This window comes from Apodemus sylvaticus, chromosome 5 (genome assembly GCF_947179515.1).
Source record: "Apodemus sylvaticus chromosome 5, mApoSyl1.1, whole genome shotgun sequence".
Taxonomy (NCBI): domain Eukaryota; kingdom Metazoa; phylum Chordata; class Mammalia; order Rodentia; family Muridae; genus Apodemus; species Apodemus sylvaticus.
Genome location: NC_067476.1, coordinates 126860668 through 126877060, shown reverse-complemented (window position 1 = coordinate 126877060; position 16393 = coordinate 126860668). Strand labels below are relative to the sequence as shown.

The 16393-nt window shown below is 43.2% G+C and overlaps 1 protein-coding gene across 1 annotated transcript in view; it reads right to left on the bottom strand.

Moving 5' to 3' along the window:
* The window catches only part of Pcsk2 (proprotein convertase subtilisin/kexin type 2), a 117012-nt gene that overhangs the window by 67012 nt on the left and 33607 nt on the right, over positions 1-16393 (bottom strand). Inside the window, exon 3 of the mRNA XM_052181694.1 lies at positions 3129-3205. Within this exon, the coding sequence (XP_052037654.1) occupies positions 3129-3205 (77 nt within the window). The remainder of the gene's footprint in view (positions 1-3128; positions 3206-16393) is intronic.

Genomic DNA, 16393 nt, shown 5'->3' with positions numbered 1-16393 from the left:
ATTTAGCTTGTAAAGTAAAAGATGATCTTGCTATAATCCACAAACCCAGAGAAGCTAAGTAACAAGGAGGGCTTAAAGGAGGACTCCTTGGGAAAGAGAAATAGATTTCCCAGGTGGACTGGGGTTGGATTAGGATGGGAACAGGAGGGATGGGGAAATGGAGGGAGAAAATGCCAGAAGAGATGACTAGAATTGGTGATGCATTTCGGGGGCAAGGTAGAAACCCATCGCAATGGAAACTCCATGGAACCTACAAGGGGGGCACTAGCAAAGACTTCTAGGAACAGGGGACAGCCTGAACCTCTGTAACCAGGCAAGACCTCAAGTGGAGGGATTGGGACACAAACCCAGCCACAAAACCTTTGACCTACAGTTTGTCCTGCCTGTAGGATGTACTGGGGCTGGAGCCTGGCATAATCATCACCAGAGAGACCAGAAATATTTCATCTAGCAACTGATGGGAGCAGGTGTAGAGCCCACAGCCAAATATGAGGCATAGCTCAGGGGGACCTGCAGAGTAATAAGGGTTGAGCAGAGGGCTCAGCGACACCAAAATAGCACAGCCTACAGAATCAACTGACTCAAGGGGGCTCACACAGATCAGGGAGCCTGTATGGGTCTGACCTAGGGGCTCTACATATATGTTATGGCTGCATAGCTTGATGTTCTTGTGGGATTCCTCAGTGGGAGCAGGGGCTGTCTAAGACCCCCAAAGGATGCCTGCCTTTGTGACCCTTCTTCCCCTCCTGAGTTGCCCCATTCAGCTTTGATGTGAGACCATGTGCCTGTTCTTATTGTAGTTTGTTATGTTGTATTTGGTTGATATCTCTGGGAGGTCTGCTCTTTTTTGAGGGGAGGGGAAAGAGAAGGTCGAGGGGAGAGACTAGGAGGAGGGGATTGCAGTTGGGATATAATATATGGAAGAAGAATAAATTAAAAATATAAGAAGATGATTTTGCTTGGAGGTGACCAAGGATATTCAGGAAAACCCTCCCTATCTGCTTGGGTCAGTTTACCAACACATAATACCTATTAGCTATAGAGAGACAGCACATAGTCAGGAACATGTATTCTTTATTACACTCATGAGAGGGCCAAAAATCAGTCAATACTGAGGCCAGATCCAGCTCAGCACAGCCTTCTAGAGTCCCTGCTAGGTATTTCTGAATTCTTGCTTAGGGGCATTTGTTAGGTAACTTCACATCCTTGTGTCTAAATATAAGTTATCTGGTCAGATCCTAGTAGGCAGGGTTCTAAGTCATGGCAATGAGAAAGACTTCATGGCCAGAGTTCTCAGATCTTCCTAGATGTATTCCCACCTGACAAAGACCCTCTTCTGAGAACTGCCTGGTCAAATTCTGGCTGCAAGTGCCTAGTAGAGAGTCAATTATGCTACTGCATGTGCATGAGCAACTGCCCCTTAAGGCTATTATATTTCAGTTTATTTCTGTTCTTCACTCTTGGCATTCTCTGAAGTTGTTGAGCCTCCACACCCATATCCCCTGGCTTGGTAGGAAGGTAGCTTAAACTGCCTGCTTCACTTAGAACCTCCCCTGCTCACTATGGGTATCACACTTCTTGAGTAAAATTATATAAAAAATGATACTTATAAAAAGAGTACACATTTGCGCTTAGGATGGTGGTGCACATCTGGAATCCCAGCTCAGGAGACTGAGGCAAGAGAATTGTTGAAAGTTCAAGGCCAGCCTGGGTTACATAGTAAGTTTGAGGTCAACCTGGCTTGCAAATTATGATCCTACTTCAAACCAAAGCCAAAGCAAAAGTAAAAGCAATAGGAGAGAGAGAGAGAGAGAGAGAGAGAGAGAGAGAGAGAACTGTAAAGCATGGTCTATTCTTGACTGAACCTGGTTTGTTTGACCAGGGAAGCCATTCAGCCTTTCTTAACCTATTCCTATCAATAACTGAAGGAGATACCTTTTGCTTTGTCTATAGGTTAGAAGCAAAAGCGATGGAGAGAGTGCTCTGTGCCTGGTGTGCTTCTGTGCTGTGAACTGTAATTCATATGCTTTTATGATCTTCACCCAAGGGCAGGGGTAATATGGAAGCAGCTGTTTTATTTATGACTTAATTTATTTCAAAATTTAAATTAGGTTTTTTTTTTACCAATACACAAAATGTACACATTACTATTACCATGTGACATTTCAGTATATCACAATTTGATTGGGTTTAATATCACTGTCGTCACAAACATTTAACCATTTCATTTTGATGGGAATACTTTAAATCCTTTTCTCTAGATTCTGAAAGACATAGAGACCACGGCCATTGTTGGTCACCCTACTCTGCAGTTCACCTTTAACTGTGATTTAGTTCCTACTGAGCAAACTTTCCCTATGCACCAGGTTTGAAATACAGTATAATCAAAAACCATAAAATTCTGATTACTCATGTACAGCTAACCATGTAAGCAAGATATTTACCTAAAGAAAAAAAAAGCCACATCTATGTGGTTAGTAGCAAAATAGGATGGAGAAGGATGTTGCCTCCAGATGGACCATGTTGGTCTGAGGTTCAAGGCTCTGTCAGTCACATGCCTGTGGAAAGGACTACCAAGGCTGTTATGTTACAGAAGAAATAGTTTTAAAGATATGTCAACACAGACCCACTGGTAATTACGAGACTTGAGCTGGGTGTGGTGGTGCATGCCTTTAATCTTAGCACTATGGAGGCAGAGGCAGGTAGAATGAGTTTGAGGCTAGCCTGGTCTACATAGTGAGCTCCATGATAGCCAAAGTTACACAGAGAGACCCTGTCTCAAAACAACAAAAGAAGTTTCTCTGGATGCTGTAGTAGAATAAGTGGACTCTTAGATCACTGTATGGTAACTTAATAAAAATGTTGTTTCTGTTTCCCCCCCTTATCTGTAATAGGTTGGATTGGAAAATAATTTCTATTTCAAGAGAACAAGATAATCAAAAGATAATTCTTGAGGGGCATTGCAATACTAAAAATCCAAAGATTTAGAAGCAAAGCCACTGTGAAGAAGTCCATACATTACAGTGCACAGTGTTGGTATATGACTTTGCTGGTGACACCCAAGCCCTAAAACAGAGTAAAATAAACTCCAGAGGCTAAGAGCAAGATGTTCTCAAGACTCAGTTTACCTGTTGAACCAGTCATCTGTGTATCGAGGGTATGGATAGGGGTCATTGCTGCTGAAGTCATAACTTGCATCAGAGTTCTGAAAGACACAAGGTATCTCAGGTCAGTAAAGCTGCAAACACGGAAGGCGGGCTGATGCTCTGAACACACCCTCTTAGAGCTCCTCCCTGGAGGGGATGCTGTTGCTCTGCGTTATTCTGTTTTAAATATCTTTTTATCTATAATATATAATTATGTATTTGCATACATTGCATCTTGAAATGACAGGCATTTGCAAAATTGTGAGTGAGCTTGTGATCCCCTATTTCAAGCCTTCAAAGACTTGGCAAATGGGAGCCCTGTGTTTTCCTGGTCTAGCTTCATTTTAAGTTGGGGCAACCCTTGTGTGTTAGGAAGCCCCACCTAGACTCCAGGGCTTGGGCTAAGCGTCTTTGATACTTTTGTTCACTGGTGACCAGAATGCTTTCTTTCTCATGTCACGAGTGAGGCGGCTGTTAGTGTTTGAGTCCTGCTTTCTGCCAGTGGCTCCCTTCCATAAGGCTACTTCACAGCTGGCTCAGGTAAGCCTCGTCTCCATTCCTCTCAATGTGTTAACTTTTCATTTTTGTCCCCCACACTGAGCACAGCTGATCTCATTTATTGTCTTTATAAAGACCATGCAAAGTTCAATGTATGTCAGAAACTTAGCTAAGGATGACAACTCAGGGCTGGCATCCACACCCATATGCTTCTTAGAGCCTAGTTGAAGGAACAAACATCAACCAAACATTGAACAGCTAGACATGTAATTGTACATTTTCATAATCGTGTGCTCTTGCGCCCTTTGAGAGTTAGGAGTATTAATATCTGTCTTCCTGTAACTTCCTTTTCCATTGCGAGACATTTGCCACATCAACTGATCCAGACTCTATTCGGTCATATCTAAGCGATTTTATACTGTCCTTCGGTCCCTCTTTAGTTTGTTTTTCCTCTTGGCCTCTGTTGTGAGATGCCTACTGTTACTGAGTGAACAATCCAGTCCTTCCCATTGCCTTGTCTGCCTTCCCAGGAAGGCTGGTCTGTAGAAATTCTTTTCTCTATTGTTTCATCTCTTTTGGGTTTTGTAAGGAAACCTCCAGAAGGCTTCTTGATTCACACTGTGTTAGGAAAGAAATCTTCCTTCCATCTTCAGTGTTTCCTTGATTTCACAGTCCTGAGACACTTTAAGAACTTTTATGTGCTTCTTTATGAGGTAAAAATACTTTGGTATGTGACACACTATAATTTGAAAAGCCAATATTTCAGTGTTGTCATGCTATGGCCAGGATATTGACTAATTCCAGTGATTTTTGTTTGACTTCTTGGGTGACGAAGAGCTGCTAGCCACCACTGTTTGCAGTGGTCAGAACTGTAGTACAGGCTGAGCACCCAGGATCTTCAATTGTGAAATGTGCAATTCCAACACAGGAAACTATTTGTGAACTGGGGGAAATGTCAAAAGTAGAAGTAAGTTCCACCTCTGACCTCATGGTTAAAGTATAGATATGCTGAGAATATTATATCAAATTATCTCATGATAAACTCTCAAGGTATGTATAAAACATACGTGATTTTCATGCGAAGACTTGGGTCCTGTCCCCCAAATATCTCATATGTATGTAACTACTCTTAAGTAAAAGAATCTCAATCTCAAATACTGTGCTCTCATGCATTTTAGCTGAGGGATACTCAAATTGTAATAATTTATTTAAATAAATACTAGTTTGAGTATCCTCAAACTTGGCCCTTTGAGCCTTTTGAATATCTATCCCTCCCCTCCCCCAGAATCTAGGCCATTATCTGTGATGGTTGATCTCCATTGTCAACTTGAATGGATTTAGAGTTGCCTAGGAAACATGTAGGTAGCTGTCTTTACTGGGGCATTTCCAGAGAGATTTAGTTAAGGATGGGTGATCTATCCCAGCCTTGGCTAAGGGTTCTGGACTAGATAAAAAAGAAAAAAGGAGAAAGTGAACTGGTTAGTATCCTTCATGCCCCTCTGCCTCTTGACTGAGGTTGTAGTGTGACAAGATGTCCCAGGAACCCACTGTTACAACGAGCCACCATACCTTCATCATACCTTCATCACCACATCACCAGCATACTTCATCACCACAATGGACTGTTCCTTCAGACTGCAACCCCAAACAACCCCTTTCTTCCTTATGCTGCTTCTATTCCAGTAATGAGAAAAGGGACTAACATGTCACCCAACACCAGGTCTTCAGAGAAAGGTCTCTGTCAGCACTGGCAGCAGGGATGCGTAAGTCCCCAGGGAGGGGCTGTGCCCCATGTGCAGTCAAAATCAGGCTCAGATCCCACGGGAGCTGCATTCACCTATAAAGCTTCTATCTGTGTCTGATTGATACTTTGTCTCTAGGGCCACCTGCTTTCTCAGATTTGACATTTTCCCTTTTTGAGTGTCTTTGAGATATTTGTATTTCAGCGTCTTTTTTTTTTTTTAAAAAGAAAGTTATTTTGAAAAAATTATTTATCTTCCTAAAGTATGTTGTTGTTCTTAACCGTCTCTGAAGTTTTCAGAGATTGAGCACTCTTAGGTGGACTAGGACTGTATTTTATATATATATTCTTTTCTTTTGGGCTCCAGAGTTGAGATTGAGACTTAAGCAATAGACTTTGAAACACATTTGCTAAGTCTTGTTGGTTTCTACATAGAAGTGATCAAGATTTTATGGTCTAGAGTGAGCTTTTATGGCCACACCATTCAGCATAAGTAGCACTCGTGAGGTCCTTGGAGGGAGCCCCAAGGGCTGCTTCTTTCTCATGAGCTCGGAGGATGGGTGCAGGCTAGAAAGACAACTTGACCTAGGTCTTGGCTCATTCTACAACAGGGGCATGAATTACAGATCAGAAAAGTTTCTGTGCGGCACCTCTTCTTATAATTCTGTGGTAGTCCTGTCCTGAACCTCACTGACCCACCCATCTCAGAGAAAGAACCTTCAGTGGGAGGCTGAGATTGGTGATGATGAGCTAGCTGGGAAGTTCTCATGGTCAGGACACTGCGGACTCAGGGTTTGAGCGAGAGCGTCATGAACTGACAAGTGAGGTCCACAGCAAGGACAGTGTGGAGGAAGACTGTGGGGACCATGGCATGAGCTAGAACCATGATTCCTACCTTCTCCTCCCTCACCCCGTGTATGCTTGAGTGAGTTGATGCACACAGCATGTGTGCAGGTGCCCACTGAGGCCAGGGGGCATCAGTTCTTCTAGACCTAGAATTATAGGCATTTGGGAGCCTGATTTGGATGCTGGGGACCAAACCCCATTTTCTGTAAGCTCAGTGATCACTCCTGTGCTTTCTACCTCAATGACTGATTTGGTAAGCTGTCTACTCTAGGTTACTTACTGGCACACAGGTTCCAGTTAGGCTTAGGGTTGAGGTCTATTGGCCTCATTCCTGGCACTGGAGAGGATGCTGTCCTAAAATAGGTATGGATTAGAAGGAAGGCCTGAGAGATTTTGAAAAAAACTTGAAACTAAAAAGCCTTGAACCCTGTGGACACTTCTAGAAAAAGAAGAAAGACCCTGCATTGTATGGGGTCAGATTTGCCCCCTCCCCCATCAAAACAGATGGTGGTTTAAAAAAACTGGTAATTTTGTTGATTTTTATAATGAATTTGATGACTAATCCTTAGTTCCTGGAGTAAGAGGCTACACTGAACATTAAAGAAAGCAAATCATTGTTCTGCTTGGACTGTATATTTTCTGGCCCCAAAAATCTAATGGTTTATAGCAAGAAAGGACACAAAGCAATATTTTCAAGGCTTCTGTTTATGCTTTTATAGGCAAATGGAACCATTGATCGCTTGAACCACAATGTGCCTGCTGTAAAATTATTTGTGTACAAGAAGTTAAACTGGCCTTGAATTATATTGAACTTTCTTTATGGCAGCCATAGAAAATATTGGGAGGTCGGGAGACTGTAGTCAATTGAATGCTCTGGCTGTTACAGGTCTAGCTAGATACTTGTTTACAGTCTTGTGACTTCTTTATGAAATACATTGTTATATTTTCTTGCCTTAGAAAATACAAGCTGCTTGGCAAATATAACTTAATCTTCTGTGATTCAGGTTTGTGGTGATTCAGTGGCCATTAGGAACTTGAATTGTCCTTGTGCCATCAAACAGGCAGGAAAGGTTGGGCTGAATCCAAGATCACCTCAGGGCTTCCCTACAAGTTATTTCTGCGAGAAACTTCTGAACATAACTCCTTTTTTCCTCTTCTTAAAGTACATTTCAGGGAACAGGGTTGGGGTGGGGGCACAAATACATCTCAGGTTTTCAGTAATTCAACAACCAAAGACAGAGTTTCTGAATATTTGAATACACAGGAAGTGAGACTTCCTTTGCTCTTAGCTATAAAGTTCAATCATTAAGGTTCTAGTCAGCGTTTGCCCTCATACAGTCGCTGTGCAGAGGGAGAATACATGTACCTAGTTATGACAGAACAAGGGAGGTACTGATTTCCACAGCCTCTTTCATTTCCTATAATTAGAGCTATGCTTGTATGGTGCAGGCTGACCAAAGGCTCACTTTCGATGATAGGGCCAGTGTTTCTCTGTGAAGGCTGGGAGGAGCAAGGGGACTTGAGCTCAGGGAGCAACTCTGTTCACTGATTTCGTGTTATAGTGACTTTTCTGAAGCCCTTAAGGTTGAAGGTGTATTTGACACTGCCATCTTATCCTCAAAACTAGACTTGAATGGCTCAGAGCCCAGAGAGCCTTCTGGTCAGACTTTGTAAGTCCCTTTAGTCTTTAGATAATATCCTGATGGAGAAGGGAGAAGTGTTGGAGCCGGAGAGGTCTGGTTTTGGATCTCGATGGGGACTGGCCTAGAAAGGGATAAAACAGAAGGGCAGATGGATTGCAGCCTGTTCTCTTACTGCCTCCCCTCACCCTGCAGAAGAATGGACTTTGTTACATCTTTAGTATGAAAACATTTTGCACAGTGTAACGAATCAGTTTTTATCTATCCATTTAAAAATGTGATGGCCATTTATTTGGGTTTCATCATCTTAATTACCTCAATTCTTTAGGCCTTTAACTTCTCGGTGTCTGGACTGACGCTGTCTTGAGGCTTGGCTCCAGTCAGTCTGCTTCTGCCTGCTTTGTGGGCACAGCAGAGCCTGCCTTCTTCTCCCAGCACTGTTGGCAAGGTTCTTGCTACCAGATGCTCCTGTGTTCCAGGAGGAGTCAGAGCAGCACAGGCCCTTGCCACTGGATAGTATTCAAAGGCCCTTTCCTTTAAAGTTAGCTTCTGCTAAAGCCCTTTCTTCACTGATAGTAACAGACAACTACACACACATAAAATCCTCTGGAAATATGCAGGCATTTAAAGTGTTTCCACCAGTGGTGGTTTGAATAGGAATGCTTCATGTGTTTGAATGCTTGGCCATAGGGAGTGCCACTATTAGGAAGTGTGCCTTGTGGAAGTAGGTGTGATCTTGTTGGAGGAAATGTGACACTGTGGAGGCGGGCTTTGTGGTTTCTTAAGCTCAAGTCAGGCCCAGAGACACAGTCTCCTTTTGCTACCCGTGGATCAAGATGTAGGAGCCTTGGCTCCTCCAGCACCGTGTCTGCCTGCACGCTGCCGTGCTTCCTGCCATGATGCTAAAGGACTGACCCTTCAAGACTGTGAAACCTGGGGATACTGCGTGAGATTTCTAGAGGAAACTGCTATCCTGATGGGAAAGAACTTGGCAAATTTAAAACCAAAACTGTTGCCAAAGGTTAATTACCAGTTAGGACCACAGCTGCAAATCTTTCCTATCTGAAGTGTTTCACTTCATAATTTTAAGCAATTCCTCCTCTCCTCCTCCTCCTCCTCCTCCTCCTCTTCCTCCTCCTCCTCCTCCTCCTCCTCCTCCTCCTCCTCCTCCTCCTCCTCCTCCTCCTCTTCCTCCTCCTCCTCCTTCTCCTCCTCCTCCGCCTCCTCTTTTGCCATCAATGTGGCCTACAGGGTTAATTTTTTGTTTATATAGTTATAGTGCAATAGCTAACTTCCCCCCTTCATTTCAAATAATTTATTCACAATAAACAGAAGAATTAAGGAGTGGCTTACAGCTTGCAAGACCTCTCGTGGAAAGAATTTGTGCGACCTTGACCCATGTTCCACGCCATTTGTGTCCCAGGCTCCGATAGCCCACATTCTAAAGCCTTACACGGATGGATAGCATCTTCCTGGGTAACCCCTTTCGTTAGGGGAGCTGTGCTCTCTAGGTACTGGTGAAGCTGCTGAAAGGCATCTGATACAAACTGGTCCGATTTCATTGTGAGGTGTTTGTGACTTACTCCTCTCAAGCCTCTTATCTGCTAGAAGTGTTGACAGGCAGGTTGATGAGATCACAACCTGCGGCCTGCACTCTATTGGCTGCAGGCATTTGGGGGCGGGGCACCACCTCTACCTCTTTTTTCTTTTCAGAAACAAATAACTTGCTTGTTTTCAGGTCACTATCCCAGGCAGAAGGCACACAGAAGCCACTGCTCAGGAGAGAGGGGTGCAGGGTACACATAGCGCTTGTATACAGGTCTCAGTTATATATATTTTTTAAAAGAAATACTTTTTTTCTGAGAGTGTCACACACACACATATATATATAATGAAATATAATATTTACCCCTATTTATCTCTGCAATTTCCTCCAAGTCTACCAAAGAAGTGGTAACACAATAGCAGTTTGGCCATTCTAGGCCGGAGTATTAGTTGGCATATGTAATCTGGGCCCCCACTGATACGACGGCACAGATTAGTTTTTGAGTACCAAGGAACTAAGGCTTAACCACAAAACTGAGAGATTGGTTTCTGAAACTAGAGCTCTGCTATACAGTTGAGCAGGACAGCCTTGCCCAGGGAGAGACTGGAGCTGCAGATGGGCTCAGTGGCACTTTAGGAAGAGGCCCTGCCACTTTCTCACCCACCTGCCCAGAAGACTAACTTTTCAAATTGTTTGCTGTTTTGCAGTTCACCAACTGGCAAAGAGTGGTTGCTTTGGTCCCACACAAATGCATCAAGTATGCGCTGGAGTATCTATCCATCACGATAAGAAATAGGCCTACGTTGTTGTAGTTAGATGTGCCTGGACCTCAGAGAAGTCAGGCAGGCTGATAAGATGTCTCCAGTGAAATATAATATGAGACTTAAGCAATGTCTCAATAGGTGTGTGTGTGTGTGTGTGTGTGTGTGTGTGACTTGGATATAGGGTGGCATGTGGTTAATTGTCAAGGCAACCCCAAGCTACAGGAATTGAGAATAAGAAACATCACTTTTGTCCCTTTTTTCTGGATTGCTACTCCCCACCCCCAAGGCATTTAACCAAATAACCCAGCTAGGAGCTGTACAACAGTATTAGCTCAAATTGCACTGTGTTCATGGGCTAATGAAAGAGAAATGAGCTTCCCCAGATAGACTTTAAACCACAACCATATTGCCCCAGTGCAAAACTCATCTATATGGAAACTGAGCAGCAAAATAGCCCAGTCCATTAGTGCCTAAAGAATTTCGCTACTGCGCCTACTCGCATCGAATATGGTCACGGCTGAACATTCCCAACTGTGTCTATTTTGATTTTCCTCAAATAATTCTCCCACATGCGCTAGTTTAACGATAATGTTCAGCTCACTTTTGACTGAAACCAGCATTAAAGGGATTTATGTCTATATTAAGCCTGGTTGTAAAACTTAATGAAATTTAACATTTCTCTGCCACTCCAAAAATTAAAAAAAAGGGGGGGTGATGCTCTGTCAGGGGTTTGTTTGTAATTTTCTCTCATGTGCTCGAGGTTTCCAAGGTCATTTACACTCTCTTTCCCACAGGGTTCTCCCATGGTAGATTTGACATCTCTTCTCATTATGTCTTGGAAATTCTAGTGACTTCTCTAGGTACTGACACAGACTCCAGACACTAAGATTTATCTAGATATAATGATGTAGTCTAATAGTGAGGACATATGTGTACCAGCATGCATCATTGTGGCTGGACTTCTGGCACTTTCCAAAGCTGAGCAGGTCCTGCCTGTGGAACGGAATACCACCCTTCTCATCAGGACTGGGAGAAGGGTCAGGCACTAAATTGAAGAGGAGATAATGATGGGAATGATAATAATTTCTAAAGGCTAGCTCACAGTGTCCTAAACTAACAGTGCCTTAATTACTATAAATGATTAGGACAGTTTTTCCTTAGGTATTTCTCTGAAGTCTGTGGCATACATGTTGAAAGAAGGGTAGGCAGTTGTTCAAACAAATAGCCAAGGTATCCTTGGCGTCCCCTTTATGATGACTACTGTCTGTGGCTCCTTCCACAATTTTGTGGAGCTCAGATAGCCAGTGATACATATATTGGGATAGACTGAAGCTGAGTCCCCCCCCCACATTTGTGTGTGTGTGTGTGTGTGTATGTGTGTGTGTGTATGTATGTATGTGTGTGTGGGGGCAGGATCTCCCCCCCCAACCCCCTCACTGGCCTGAACTCACCAGAACTCATGAGTAGGCTAAATTGGCTGACCAATAATCCCCAGAGTTCAACTTGTGTCCACCTCCTGAGCACTGGGATTCAATCGTATTTCACTGAACTGGCTTTCTTTTACACGGGTTCTGGGGATCGAACTCAGGTTTCATGCTTGCTTGGCAGCACTCTCTACCACCTGAGCTCTCTTAGTTCTGCCACACGAGCATGTGTCCCTGGGGATGACCTCTGGAGCTGCAACTCATAGGAAGTCATCTTCCAAAGTCCATTCCAAGACAGGCTGTAGGGCTCGGGTGGGGAAAAGTAAACTATGGTGTGTTCAGTAGTCTCCACCTTGAACTGAGACTATCCTTCCCAATATGCCTATATTGAGTTTGGCTGTAAAACTTAATGAAGTCTACTTTTCGCCCGCATCCTGAACATTATTTACAGTCAGAGCTTCATTTGAAATCTTTCCTCTTCTCTATGTGGAGTGAAAATCATGGTGGGATGAACAGTTTCTATGAGGTTGTCAATCATGTAATTTTTAATATTTGACAACTATGATCCATTCATTAGCCTCTTTTGATGTTTCTTAAGCAATCATATATTGAAATAAAATTTCCAATGTGTTGGTAAGAGTGTTTTTTTTTTTTTTTTATTTTAAGTGACCGGGGTCATAAGGGTGATGCCCTTGCAAGTGGGATTAGTGCTCTTGTTTTTACCTCACCACAGGAGAATGGTATAAGGAAGCAGTAATATTGCAGACCAGGTCCCTGCAGACACTGGGTGTGCTGGCCCCATGATTGCAGCCTTGCAGCTTTTGGAACTATGAAATAGCCTCTGTTGCTTCTAAATGACTCAGTCTGAGCTATTTTGTTATAGCATCACAAAGAAATAAACAAAGAAACTTGGCTACTCTGTGTGTTTTAAGTATTTAAAATAAGACCTTAGAGGTCTTAAGCGATGTTGGTTGTATGACTTGGTGCAAGTTCTTTGAAAAGAAAATTGGCATTAACTGTCAAAATAAAAAATGAACTATTTGTCCTAAGGATCCCATCCCTAAGACTGTTATCTAAAAGTACACTTGTATATCTACATGTACGCCTATGTGAATGACATATTCAATTGCACATTATACATTTAGATTATTGAAGACATTTATAAGTGTAATATTAAAAGACTATAAGTATCCCAAATAATCATTATTGGGGATGACCTAAATAGAGTATAGTTCACTAAGATGTAAAACTCTGTCCCTCTGGCAAAGCATGCTGTACAAGTCTTGCAATAAGCTCCTTCCCAGGAAATATTGTTAAGTAAAGATGGTAGTGTGCACAGTAGAATGTATAATGAACTTTCATTATGTGGATGAGAGGCATATACTTTATAATACATTCATAAAATATCTAGAATGTGTAGAATGCAAGGAAGCACAAAGGCAAAGGCTGTAGTGTTCTGCCTCTGCAGAGAGGCCTGGCATCTGGATTGGAAGGCATGGCTTTTCTTGCATAACTCCCCAGTGTCAATTCTGATTGCCCTAACAATAGCAGGTAAGACACAGTGCTCTGCTACGATTTCAGATGTTCTGTGCACAGTGGTTTCTCTTCATGCTGCTCTTACTTACACAACACTCAACATCACTCGTATGCTGTGAGCACACACACACCGAGGCACGGGGAAGCTGACTGGGAACCAGAGGTCACACAGAGGCTGAGGGAGAGAGCGAGGATCAGGAGGGAGAAGTCTAGCTCCCGGGCCTCTTCTTCTTCCACCGCAATCTTGATTTCTTCACCTTGAAATCATAAGCACTACTTTCTAGGGCACTGCTTAAAAGAGAAGACTGCATCTCCACCAAACGAAAAAACAAAAGCCAGGCAAGTGTCTTTACTCTGCAGAGCAGCGACAGATCACCCTCTTTAAATCCAATTGGCATTCTGTTCAGATCTAAGTGTATAAATTGAGCTGATACGTTAGCTTCCCTTGCATCAAGGGGTGCTTTACAAAGGCATGCCAGGACACATGCCTTTCCCTTTGTTAGGCCAATTCATTGTTCTTTAGCAGCATGGTTTTAAGGTTTTACTTAGTGAATCCTTTCATTTGAGGTTGACAGAATACCTTTTGGGCCTAACATGACAAGCAGGCTCCCAACACAGAAGCTCTTTTGCTTTCTAAACTAGTTTCTTTGTTTTTGTTGGTTATACCATTCTGTATAGAAGTAGGATTTTTTTAAATTAAATTTTGGAATGGAGAGATGGCTCAGAGTTTAAGAGCAAGTACACTCTCAAAGGGGACTGGAGGTCGATCCCTAACAGTCACGTTGGTCAGCTCACAACCAACTGGGACTCTGGCTCCAGAGCTACTGATAACCTCTTCTGGCCTCCGTGGGCGACCACACTCATCTGCACAAAGTCTCACACAAATATACATATACATACACATAATTAAACCAGAAAAAAAACCCCTAAGGCTGAACTCTAGATAAGACAAATAAATAACACTGGTGACTGAATTTCTCAGAAGCTGAAATCTTGCACTCCCTACCCTCCTTTTTTCATTCCTGGAAGCTCTTCAGCAATAGCTCCTGGGTCCTTAAGCAGAGTTTGAAACTCACTGGCTGGGGATGGAACTTTGTAAATCACCATTGTAGTATTTCGAGAATGTGCACTAGTGTGAATGTGATGGCAGCTTGGTCAGCAGCTCATGCTGCATTCAGAAAGCTGTTGGAATCTTTAACTTTAGTGCCTCCCGAAAGTCCCAGGTGCATTCAGGAGGAGCACTGTAAGACCCTGCTCCCTCCTTCTCTTCCACCTCCAGTTCATGAGGTGAACAATTTAGATGCGCCTCTGCCACACGGGCTCCAAAGGAACTGTCGGAAACCTCTAGAACCATGTGCCTCTCTTTAAGTTGATTGTGTTAGGTATCAGTTACAGTAACAGGAGCTGACTAATGCTGATGATTAGCTGTGGGCCCTCTCCCACCTTAAATCATCTGGCATTCTGGGAAGGACTGTAGCCTAAACACTCCTTCATCCTTATTATGTGACAAAGTCTCTGCTAAGTGCTTCCTTGGTTAACACTTCCCCAGACTTGGTAATCCTTCATATCTAACAGAGGTAAGCAGTGGTTTCAGTTGCTCTGACGGCGTTTACAGACAGCACCACTGTGTCGGGGTTGCTTTTCTATTTGAAATAGTGATTTGTAGTTTCCCTTTAAATTACACCTATTTAATGTCACAAAAATTGCAGCTATGGCTGACAGATGGCTGGGAAATGTTGGAAGAAGGTAGTGAAGAAATGCATAGCTCTGGCTTCCCCAGTTATCTGCTGAGTCAGCTTTAAATGTGGCTCTGAAATTACCTATCTACGTGAGACATTTTGAAAGAAATGGAAAAGATATTATGCCCTGAACTCTCAACAGAGCCTCTTGGCATTACGGCACAATGACTTCGATCTTTTTCGTTCTGTAGGCTGTTGGTCTTCAGGATTCCCCACCCATGCACACATTCATAGAGTCAATGGCTTATGTGACAGATGTTCATGAAGTACCTGATACTCTTCAGACATTGTGCAAGTCACAATTAACCAGTAACCAGCCCTTAGCTCTGCTGTTTATTGTACTAACCCTCAGGGTGTAAAGCTCTCGTTGTAGCATTTTTAATTGAGTGGTTAGTTTTTGGTTGGCAGTGATTCCTAGCTCAGGTTGCATGAGAAAAACCACCCGGGGTTTGAGGGATGGATAGCTCAGTCATTAAAAGCTCAGCTCATCAACAAAATGTCAAGAGAAGCACCTGGAGGACTTTTAGAAACATAAATACTGGGGTATGGAAAGATGCACAGTGGTTAGGAGGGCTTCCTGCTCTTCTGTGACAGGCGGCTCATTGCCATCTGCAGCTCTGCTTCTGTGGCATCTGACACACCCTCGCCTGACCCCTGAAGTCACTATACTCATGTGGTGCACATAAACTTATAAATAATAAAATAAAGGAAATGCAAATACTGAACGGGACCCTTCAGCGCGATGAAAGAGCCTATTATTCCTAGTCCATAAAAGCTGAACCCTGCCTCCTTCCTCCTGTCAACAGTGTACGGAAGAACCTGGTATCTTGTCCTCATTTCCTTTATATTCCTACTCAGCACAGAGACAACACCTGCTAGGTGTAGCAAGATGCCGTGATTTCCTCAAGGAGAAACCAGCCATTGCCTCTCTCCTTTTGCTAGAAGGCCCACGGAGAAGGGAAGATGTCTTGTGAAATACCATCCCCATGACTAGTGAGCCCTGCACCACTCCCACAACCCAATAAAAGAGCATCTGCCTGGGGGCAGCTCTCTGTGGTGTTCGCCCCTCGCCTTTCTGTAGAAAAGCCTCTGCAATGCTTAATCTTATCAATTTGACTGTATTTGGAATCACCTAGGAGACCAACTCCAAGCGTGTCTTTGAAGGTATTTCTAGAGAGGTTTAATGGAGGAGGTGAGATCAGCTCTGATTGTGTGCGGCATCATCCGTGGGCTGGGGCCAGAGGCTGAAGAAAAAGAAAGCAAGTTGAGTGTCACTTGGTCATCTTTCTCGGCTCTTGTAGCTATGGTTACAATGTAATCAGCCACTCCACTGTCCACTATGTTTCCCACCACAGGCTGTTTCCCTTCTTAAACTCTGAGTGAAGATCTTTTTTTTTTTTTTTCCAATGCAATGGTTTTGGGTTTGCGGTGTATGGCAGAGAGGGCTTTTGTGGGGATTGGTTCTGTGAGATGATGATGGTGAAGATGATAATGTTGTTGATGGTAATGGTGA